The sequence below is a fragment of the Portunus trituberculatus genome, chromosome 18 (assembly GCF_017591435.1).
Source record: "Portunus trituberculatus isolate SZX2019 chromosome 18, ASM1759143v1, whole genome shotgun sequence".
In the NCBI taxonomy this organism is placed as follows: domain Eukaryota; kingdom Metazoa; phylum Arthropoda; class Malacostraca; order Decapoda; family Portunidae; genus Portunus; species Portunus trituberculatus.
This window is the reverse complement of record NC_059272.1, coordinates 20,432,294-20,443,685: the sequence shown is the minus strand read 5'-3', so window position 1 is coordinate 20,443,685 and position 11,392 is coordinate 20,432,294. Positions and strand designations below refer to the sequence as shown.

General features: G+C 37.4%; 1 protein-coding gene across 1 annotated transcript; it reads left to right on the top strand.

Moving 5' to 3' along the window:
* Nucleotides 1–3,845: 3,845 nt before the first annotated feature.
* On the top strand, nt 3,846–10,304 carry LOC123505667 (protein CNPPD1-like). Its single transcript, XM_045257298.1, is given in 8 exon segments — nt 3,846–4,003; nt 5,312–5,408; nt 6,439–6,534; nt 6,537–6,643; nt 6,979–7,107; nt 7,443–7,610; nt 8,067–8,298; nt 8,624–10,304. Coding segments are annotated over 8 exon segments (1,563 nt in total). The 5' UTR covers nt 3,846–3,955; the 3' UTR covers nt 9,310–10,304.
* Nucleotides 10,305–11,392: the final 1,088 nt, after the last annotated feature.

Sequence of the window (11,392 nt, the reverse complement as noted above, 5' to 3'; positions counted from 1 at the left end):
TTTTTTTTTTTTTTTTTTTTTACGCAGCCGATCCCTCTTTTTCAATTTTTCTTTTTATACTCTCCCATATATTTCTAGAGAGTGTAAAGCTGCCTCATCCATTCTGAGACTCATCCGGTACCGTGTATTCGTGAAAGCCCAATCGAGAGAGTTACGGAAACTCCAAACTTAAAGGAGTTAAAATAAACTAACGAAGAACATTGTATACTTTTATCCACTTTAGTGAGCCAGGTATGTATTATTCTCTACTGGAGGCAAATGTAAAATATTATACATATCTACTATATGTGCAATACTCTAGCAGTCGGGAGGGAGGGAACAGCTGCAAGTAATACTAACTGTACCAATTTCTAGCTCTATGTAGGCCAGTGGTTCCAAAACTTTCCCTGAGCGAGTAGCCTACCACTTGGAGGTCCCGTTCAATCCCCGCGTATCCTGCTAAAAAAAAAAAAAAAATGAAGTTCAGAAGCAGAACACAAATGAACTAATAACAAAGAACACAACTCAATTTTATTCATCTGTTTCTTCTCCACCAGCTGATCGATTCTAAATGATCTTGTGTAAGGAGGCAATAATCACTTTTCTGAGAAATGACAACCTAATTCAACTAAAAATCGCAAATGATCTCTCAAGTGCTCCCTCCGTATGGAGTACCACCAGGAAGACCTTCGCGTACAGGTTGGCAACCTCTGTTGTAGGCCAGGTGAGAGTGTACGTTCTTAAAACATTGTAATTTGAAATATGAACAGCATGTCAGATAAGATTTATTAATAAACTTTTTTCATCATAAAAGGCTCACAACTGAGAAAGCCCGCCAAACATTTATCCTGTCTAGGGAAATTATACTAGATTCTCCCTAGATTTAATAAGTCTACGCAACTTACTTAGGGTAAATCTCAACGTTGCGTAGTATGTTTGCTCAGTCTTTCAGAAATAAGCAAGTGAGCTTACCCGTGCGATATGTATAACCTACTGTAGATTTTAGTAAAATCAGTGTACCAGTTGAATGACAACACTGTAACAGGGTCGGAATTGTGGAGATGATCGAGGAACCACGCTAGGGAAGATTTTCTTTGGCTTCGCCGTGAACCGCAGAAATAATTTCGGTACATTGATACTACTCTTTCTCCTTTTTCTTCTTAAAGAGTCAAGAGGTGTGTCCAAGGGCACAAAAAAATATACTACTTCCAAATAGATCATAGGAGGAGGCTCCAAACAGTTGGCATTTTGGAGATACCTATATATAATTGATAATGATCGATACTCATCTTTTCAAACTGATCTAAAAAATGGTGGGTAGCTCAGCCTAGAGCTTATCCACAAACAAACGAGATGAACGAGTAAACCTAGGTACAGATCAAGCCAGGCTGGCATTATAGCATTGGAAAGTTAAAATTTGTCGGGGCAATTCTGAAAGTTATGTTCCTGCGGTCTGCCTGATATATATATATATATATATATATATATATATATATATATATATATATATATATATATATATATATATATATATATATATATCCAGGGTTGAAAACGCCTCAGATATCTGATATACTGATCGGATCTGACGACACTAGGAATCAAGGATCGAGATAAGATAAGCTGGAAAGTGCACTGCAACTTGTTCAAATTTAATAGAAACGAAAGCGACTTTGCTAGGGAAGTTTTCACCGAGAGTATTCCCTGTACAGCACACACACACACACACACACACACACACATCGGTCTTTGAGCTCTGAGCTCGCTCCGTAATGGGGAAGACTGACTGGGTGACCAGCAGACGACCAAGTTGAATACACACACACACACACTCTCTCTCTCTCTCTCTCTCTCTCTCTCTCTCTCTCTCTCTCATTTTTGTTGTGGGGAGACTGGGAGAGGTCTAACCTAGGTTAGGGTATAGGTTGGTTTGGTTAGGTAAATTAATTTCCAAAGCAATGGTCTATTATTTTACTTATTTATTTACTTATTTATTTATTATTTATTTATTTATTTATTTAGTATTTTAAAATCATACTAAGTACTGATGTTTTACTACTTTTACGCCATACTTTTCCTTATCTTAAGTTCATAGCCTTGTCCACTAGTGAGGCAAATCGTCACTTGGCAATGAAAGAAAGCTGTCAGATTTACTCTAATAAGATTATTATAGGTGATCGACTCTCTTGTTTGCACAACGACTAAAAACGTGTGGTTGAATTTACTTTTTTTCTTCCTTTTTTTTCAAATTGGATTACATATATCATATTCAGTAACTGAGAGTAATCAATCAGTCTGAACCAGGCTGCTAGGAGTGTGCACCTCACTGGATGCGCTACTGCAGAGAGGAGCCGAGTTACAAGCTGCTGGTGGGATTCGCCACTGCTTTCTCTTTCTCTTTCTGTGTGACTGACGAAGGCGATCGGCTACACACACACACACACACACACACACACACACACACACATAGAGAGAGAGAGAGAGAGAGAGAGAGAGAGAGAGAGAGAGAGAGAGAGAGCTATAGATATGTAATAACAATATGCAATAGTTATTCCAGTCTCATTATTTACAGCGAACCTTAACTTGTTTATATATGACAACCAAAACTTCCATTCCTTTGGTACTCACATTTCACAGCTACAGATGGAAGATTATGGCGTTTTCTGACAATCCTGTGACCTCTTGTGTCCGTGATAAACGCTTAGTTTCTATCTATGACGCTTTTGAGGTGTGAAATAATGTATTATTTGGTTCTGCTCCTCCGCCTCAGTACGTAGCTACTTTACACCATATCCAGCCAGAATTTGTCTCCAATATGATTGATTGAATTTATACAATAATATGTTAATCCAGCTTATTTCACACACATAACGCTTATAAATAAAACTAATTATTGCAATATAAATGATGCCACAAAAAACATATCCAACTAGGATTTTTTACAGTCTTCGTCAAGCATTTAGTATGGATCAAACAATAATCTGTATTGGAAAGTGCAATATATATATATATATATATATATATATATATATATATATATATATATATATATATATATATATATATATATATATAAACATGGTAATTAAGATACTTGCCAGAAGGAAATTTCCACCGCCTTTACACTTTTTCGTGGAGTGCGCCTTTCTCTTTTCGCTATAATATAGCTAGTGTTTTTTTTTTTTTTTTTCTAGCTAGGTAGCTTTCTTTTGGTGCGTAAAACCTACAGTAGTTTTTTTTTTTCTTCTTCTTTTTATGGAATAACTACTTTTTTCAGTACCTATCGTTAGAATGGTGTTTTAGCTACTGGTAGATAAATTATACGTACCTACCCACGGTAGATAAGACAAGTTGATTTATTCATTTTTTTCACTTATATCATCCTTAACGGATAAGTGTTTTAAATTTATTATATTCTTTAAATTAGTCAATGATGAAGACCGGATTTCATAAGTAAATAATGTGCTAAGAATGCTGTTCTATTTTCTTTATCGATAATAAAATCGTTGCTTCTTGAAATGAACATTTATCAAGTGTGTGCATTCAACTGTACCTTCCTACTCGGGTAGGTAGGTACAGTACGTACCTAAAAGTAGGTAGGTACAGTACGTATGGGTAGAGGTAGGTATCTATGGGTACAGGACACGTGTGAGGTTGAGATATTCATTTACTTACTTTTGTTTATTTATTTATTTTTTACAAGGCTTTCTTTGCTAGTTCTTTTTTTTCGATAATTTTAGTTGTTTATTAATCAAACAAATGTTTAATAAGTTGGAACATACGATGTAAGAAACACGTACGTGAAGGCATGCAAATACTTAGCTAGGGTAGTTTCTTTCAGCAGGAATCCTTGTTAGGGAAGTTTTGACGGTGAGTGTGGCTTCAGTCGAGTCGAGTTGCTCCCTAGTAGTTGAAAGTGTTCCCAGTCACCAGTGTCAGTCTACCGCCCATGTGAGGGACGTGTGGGGACCTCACCATGCTTCCCACTACGCACGAAACCCTGAGTTCCTTGCAGTTTTCCAAGGTAAGCAGTATGCATGATTTACCAGAAGTATCAAGCGAACGAAAGAAGTGCAGGAGGAAGAGGAATTTGAGTGGGGAAGAGTGAATGTCGGTGAAGCGAGGCAGGGAGAGGGAACGTGGGAGGCCATCTGCTGCTGCTGGCCGCCCTTCCCTCCCTAGCCTTTCACAACACACGATTCATAACTTTGGCTAGCCGTGTTTGCTTCGCCATTCATGATTAATAGTAGTATGCACTGGCATGATGGAATAGAGAATATGTGTTTTACTATTGCTCTCGTCAACTTTATTTGTGCTGTTATATATATATATATATATATATATATATATATATATATATATATATATATATATATATATATATATATACCAATATAGCAGCACATGATTCATTATTCGCTCCCTTCTTCACTCTGCGATTCATATTCAACGGTTTTAGGAAAAGGATGGATGGTCTTAGCACTACTACTATTTTTACTACTGCTGCATCAACAACTACAACCAATGAATCATAACTCGTGTATTAGCTCTCCTATGCCTTTTTATGGATGTTCGTGTCATCACTACTGATACTGCCTCCCAGGTCCAAACCTCTTCAGTTATTCCATATCCATAACTTGCCTTGCATTTTCCACCCATTATCGTGTTATCATGAGTAGTAATGTTTTGTTCCTAAGAAAATAGGTGGGTATATGTTCTCTGGTGTGGCTGGAGTCATTTATAATATTATCTTGATTAGTGATGGCATTTTTCTCCAGTGAGTTGATGAATGTGCTTGTCTGTGGTATTATCAGGATAAGTGGCTGGAGTTGTTATTGTGTTATCTTGAATGTGAAAGAGGGGATGGCTGGCTTCCTGTGCCCATCTTCTGCTGTTGGTGGCTAGGGATTTGTGAACCAGTTATTTAATGTCTGCTATCCTTCAGTGATGCTTTTTTTTTTTTTTTTTTTTTTTTTTTTTTCCCCTCTCTCTCTCTCCAGTCAGTGAACATGGTTTTGTGTATGTTGATAGAATCTGCTTTTACTTTGGAGTTCAAGCTGTGGGAACATTAACTTTTAGCTTAATTTGTTGAAAAAATTGTTACAGCACCAAGTGGGTTATTCTTATTTGTTTAAAACTCACTAATTTCAATAATTGTAGAAAAACTGGAAGAAAGTTGTAGGATAATGCTGTAATTGAAAAGTTAGGAAATGTTGCAATACTAGGATAAGTTTATTTTCCAAGAATCAAAATGTTCTCAGGCTTGTACTTCCCATTTTTCTTCAGTCTTCTATTCCTGTCCTGACCTTTTTTGTCCCCTTGTCACCCTCAGTTCCTGCCGGAGTATCTTGAATATGCCGAGCGTATCCGCAAGACTCTTTACTATGGGCGGCTGCCATCCACTGACCGCCCATCTTTACCCTTCACAAGTGAGTACATTATTACTTAGTGTATCTCAATAATTCTTTCAGTCTACCATTGATTGATATTTTTCAAACTAAACTTGAACCTAATACTTTTCTTGCATTCTTTCATGTCATCGATATTTTGTCTTAGAGGTAATTGTTTTTCATTATTTATAAGTTAACCCTTAAGAGGTCAACCACGTACATGTACGTGGAGTCTTTGTTTACTATCTGTGGTCAATCACGTACAAGTACGTTCGCCCCTTTCTCGGTTTCCATGCGTTTGAAATTCCCTCCAGCTTCAAGATTTATATTCTTTGAAGTGTCTAGCATATATCAGCACAGTTTCCCGTCATTCTGACATGGATTAGTCATCCCCCTCCCCCACCCCTCCCTACCGCATTAGCGTGACCCCAAAAAAACGGAGCGACATTTGGTATTACTGTCATGAATGTGATGTAGCTCTATGCATTGAGCCTTGTTTTGAAGAATATCACACCCTGCTGCAATACTAAAAGCTTAGATACTGAAAGAAAAAATAATAAACAATATTTTGTGGTAAACTGAGCAAATTATTTTTTACATTATATTTACAGTATTTACAAATATTTTTTTGTATTTTTCATTTCATAAAACATGGGTTAATTTATGAATATGTAACCATCATACACATATCTCGTAGGAGAAAAATATTGATAAAACGATTAAAAAAGTCTCATTCAGAAGTTGTACGTCTGGCAGCATCACTAAGCGAGGTAAATTTAAAGCTCCAGGTGGACATTAAAAATGGCAATTTCGAACTTTAATTCTTATTTTTACTTTTCTATGCCCATTTTGAGTTTTATGGAATAAAAAAAGAAAGTGGAATTTTTGGTGACCTGGATGAGTATTCAGAGGTAAATCAGTGCTGACCTCTTACGGGTTAATGAAGATTCTCCTGACACTTGTTCTTTTTCCGTTATTTAGATGTTTTGTTGACATTTTATGATATTTTGTAGTTAACTGATTTATGGTTTAGGTATTTCTCATATTGATCTCTTTTCAAACATTGTAGGCATGTCGGTTGAAAAGTTCAGTGAGATATGCCGCCAAGATGGACTAGAGAAGCTGGACACACGCTATGCTTCTTCAGTGTGTTATGATGCATGTGTCACCCGTGCTCCCTCATTGTGGCATTGCTCTACCTGGACCGTCTACGCACTCAGAACCCTGATTACCTGGCCAACACCTCTCCCTCACAGGTGTTTTTAGTGGCAACGGTGAGTTCCACCTCACAGATTTTTTTTTTTTTTTTTTTTTTTTTCTCCCCAACTAGGAATATTGTAACTTAATGTGTAATTCAGCCATTCTTTACAGTTATAATACAGGAGAAATTAGCACAATTTTTTTTTATTTCTTGTTGCTGGAAATAACAACATTTAGCCATGGTTTTCCTCTTAGCTCATGTTTATAGCAACTTTTCTTACATTGTAAAATAAGAACACTGATAAAGATCACAATATATGATATAAGCAAAAACAGTTGAAAGCTTCATAAGAATGCTAATCCAAGATCATGTTAATTGCTATGTTCCTGACTGTGCCATATTCCTCAGATGGTTGCCAGCAAGTACCTGTATGATGATGGTGAGGAAGATGAGGTGTTTAATGACGAGTGGGCCACCTCTGCTGCCTTGTCCCTGACCGACCTCAATCAGGCAGAGCGAGAGTTTCTTATTGCTATTGTGAGTCCATGTTACTACCTGGAACATGGTTGACAGATGTGACTTGGAAGGGTGGAGGGATTCAACTTTGGTCATTAGCAATCTTCCCATTATTGACTTTTCATTCATTACTACAGAGAACATGCCTAAATTGTTGCTTAGAATGCCAGAGGGATTCATCTTCAGTTGTTATTTACGATTTTATTATTATTTTTTGTATCTTTATTTATTTATTTATTCTATTTATTTATTTATTTATTATTATTATTATTTTTTTTATAAGATATTGGCATCTTTCTTTCATATAGTGCTATTACTTATATGTTCACTAAATGATTTCTTCTACTCTATCTTAGGACTGGAACCTCTTCGTTGATGCTGATGCTTTCCTGAGTGTGTTTGAACGGGTAGAAGCTGAGGTGTCCTGGCGTGAAGGCGTGAAGAGAGGATACTTCACCTACACAGATTTGCTCTCCCTCACCCAGACTCTGCCTTCATCCACTTGCACCACTGTTTTGAATCTGGTGAGAACCTCTTGCGTTTGTTTGAAATTCATGAATTGGTGAGAAGGAAAGGTGGTAGCATAATGGTATTATGCATCCTCTAACTCTTCACTTATAGGTCTTCCTCAAAGAAAGCCTATAGTAAAGACATCAGAGCATAGTACTCCTACTTCTACCTGAGTTTCTTTATATATCTTTCTCGTTCATTTGCCTCCTGTTTTGTTCAGTGTGAATTGTAGTATTAAGAAGGGAATTATGACAATTTTAGGACATAGTGATCATGTCAGTACATATCTTATTTCCATGAGAGTATTTTGACATGATTTGCCATCTAGTTAATTTGTAGTCATAAAATGAGTTTTAGTAGTGACTAATAATACATGAAGGATTATTCAATACTGAGTAGCTATAACTGAAGTTGCACTTAGGCGTTCAGGTTATATTCACTATATCTTCTAATTATTCATTTTGTTTCAGTTGAACCAAGTATTGGCTGTTTGTATTGTTGGCTACACAGCTGCAATGGTGAGTGTGGTTGCTGGCACTGTCTTGGCGCAGGAATGCAGTCAACAGATCAACACAATGATGCAACACCTCACCTCCATTGATGCTACCTCAGTGCCCAACAACACTCTTGCACCTTGCCCTGAGGAGCCCATGGCAGAGTCTCTCCCCAGCTTAATTGTTGACTCCCTCCACTCCTTGGCAGGTCTGGGGCAAATGTTTATTGTCACAAGAATGCATCAAGTTGTTTTTAAAGAGTTATTTGTCACAGAGATTGATCTGAAGATAATTTTGGTTCCCCTGAAGACCCTAGGAAACTTCTTTCCTCCAGTGTATTTCCTATTACTCATTCAATATGTCTAGTTTCATTCAATTATTGTTAAACTACTATCTTTTATCAGTTTCTATTCCTTGTTAAGATTGTATCTCTTGGTTTTACTTAAAATGATATCCTATCTCCATCTTTCCTTCTCACTAAGTACATAAGTTGGATATCAGAATGGTACTATTATCCCTATCCTTCTTTGCAGATGCCAATGAGAGCCTTGTGCAGGACAGTGATAACAGTATTCCAAACCTTCCTGGCCTACCTTCTCGTGCCCTCACCACCCTCACTACCTCCATCCTGTTGGCCATGTCTTCCCCCAGCAGCACCCTTGAGCCTCATCACTGGAAGGGCCGGTCACATCATCCATCTCTCCAGGGTCAAGTCAGGCAGGAGAGACATTCCATGGAGCCTGGGGAAGAGGGGGAGGAGGTGGAGTGTGACCCTACAGACATACATTTGCCCTTCACCACTGGATCGTACTGGCTTCCTTCAAGCTATATCAGCAAATCAGGCCATGTTATGAGTCATTTCTCCCTGGACTCCATCAACTTTGACCTTGGACTGAAAGATGAACTCATCAGTGGACAGAAGGAAGACTGGGTGTACTCCAATCCTTGGGTCATTCCATGGCTGTCATGGCATGGTGCTCCAGTGTACAGCATGATTCAGAACTTCTCAGGAATTGGGGCTCCAAACCTGCAAAGCTACAAGAGGAATGAGATCAGTTGGGTGGATCGATTGGCCGTGATGTCTACCTCACTGATTGATCTGGTAGCAGAACTGACTCCTGGCACAATTAGCTTGTCATTGCCCCAAACACCCATGCTTTCTGCTGCTGCTGCTTCTATGGCTCAGTCTGGTCCAGAACCTGTGCCTTGGGTGATGTAATATCCTGGAAAGATTCTAGGATGCCAAGTGGACAGTTGTTAGTAAGAGCTCCAAGATACATTATAATAGTAACCAGTAACCTTGTCACAGCACAAAGACTTATCTTTGTGAATGTTTTATGGCTTCTGAGGTAGATGGGATACTTTGTTGGCTGAAACTTTTGTATGATGATGATGATATAGATTTGTCTCAAAACTCAGTATTGTAAGGTTTCTCCAAGCTGTGTTTTACCAGCACAGCTTGGTGGGCTTCTTGGGATGCTGTTTTATTGCCTCAGTGTGCCCTTCTGTCTGGTTGTTCATATTCTCAGTTCTGTTAATGTTATCATTTGGAGGAATATATTTGTTATTATGTATGTGAGCAATTTGTGATAATTATGCAAGATGGTGTTTATTGATCTTTAAAGAAATAGAATACTGGTGAAACACACATTTCATTAATCATGTATATATAGGTGTACTGAATGCAGTCCTGAGGTGATATGTAATGTTTTAGTTACTGACGATAGATTTAACAATGTTAGATAATTACTCTTCCATATGTTCATCACATACCAGCTGCTGTTAACAAAATAATTGTAGAGATTAGTAGGTTCAGTGCAACATTGCTGATCTGACTGCTTGTTGGATTGATGATTGGACTCCCATCTACCTAAATAAAGAGGCCTATAGTGATATGCAAGTGATAATAAAAGATGCACGATTATTTGTTACCTAAAAGAAGGTTACTAGGTGCTCGCAAAGACAGGGATGATGCATCCTTGGACTCCTGCTGCAGGCAGTCTTGCTTGGTTGTAAGATGAGCATGCCTAGAGGAGGCATATTAGTTGGACCTTCAGGAAATACAATTCTAGAGGAAGTTAGCATTTTAGGATCATACTGAATATATCAATGTTCTTTACCTATTGATGTATTTTGAATAACAAAAGTATTTAGTTACACATGAGTAACCATTTTTGTGAGCTACAAAAATGCTAATAAAGTAATTACCATGTACATTTTTTTCAATATTTTGTCTTTTGTGTACTACTAATGGAGTCTCTCTCTCTCTCTCTCTCTCTCAAAAGAATATAGGAAACTAAGGAAAACTACATGAACACATGAAACTTCTATCAGGAAACATACCCGCCTGTTTCCGTCTATCATTTTCATCTATATAATCATATAATGACTCAGATCCAAAGCCCTGAGTACGGAGTCTTCCATTATCTCCCACTATTTAAGAACCATCTTCATATATATGTTTCTTTCTATTAACTAGTCAAGTTTGAACCCTTTATTTCTTGTCTTATTTTGATTGCTGACCCTGAAGATTTTTCTCTTGTCACCTTTGTTATATTTCTTATATATATATATATATATATATATATATATATATATATATATATATATATATATATATATATATATATATATATATATATATATATATATATGTGTGTGTGTGTGTGTGTGTTACGGTCTGGCAAATAAATGAATGAACAACTTGCTGTACCTCACGATAATCTGCAATGTCAGGCCCATTTCATCAAATCAGTGCAATTCAAAAATTAAGTAGCCCTATTATGGGCTAGTAATCCCTCAATCCAAACTAGACTGGTGAAGCGAATGAAACACACACGTGGAGTTACACACCTTCCCGCGAATCAGCGTTGCTGGGGCTTGCAGACGTGTTTCTGTAATCCGAAAAACTTCCGTGTTTGTCGCGTCAACACTGCGTCACTCACCATGAGCCTGCTATGTGAACAGTGAACACGAGCACGCAACGCAGTAACGAAGCAGGAAGTTCTAGTAAGTTTCTTTCGGGAAGCATACAGAAGCGAAAGCGGGGCAAGCAACGTCACGTGCATGGGACAAAAACTACGAGTATTGATAACAACAATAATAAATTAACAAAGTAAAGAGAAAAAAAAAATGTATGTACAGGTAATGCTTTACATTTATCTCGCATCTTGGAACAGATGAACCATTTAATTGTCTCAGGAAGAATACTACCCTCTAGCTATCATACGTCCTATTATGGCTTCTTGACTAACACTACTTAATGACTGATCCTTAACCAAGTTTCAGAAATCGCATTATCA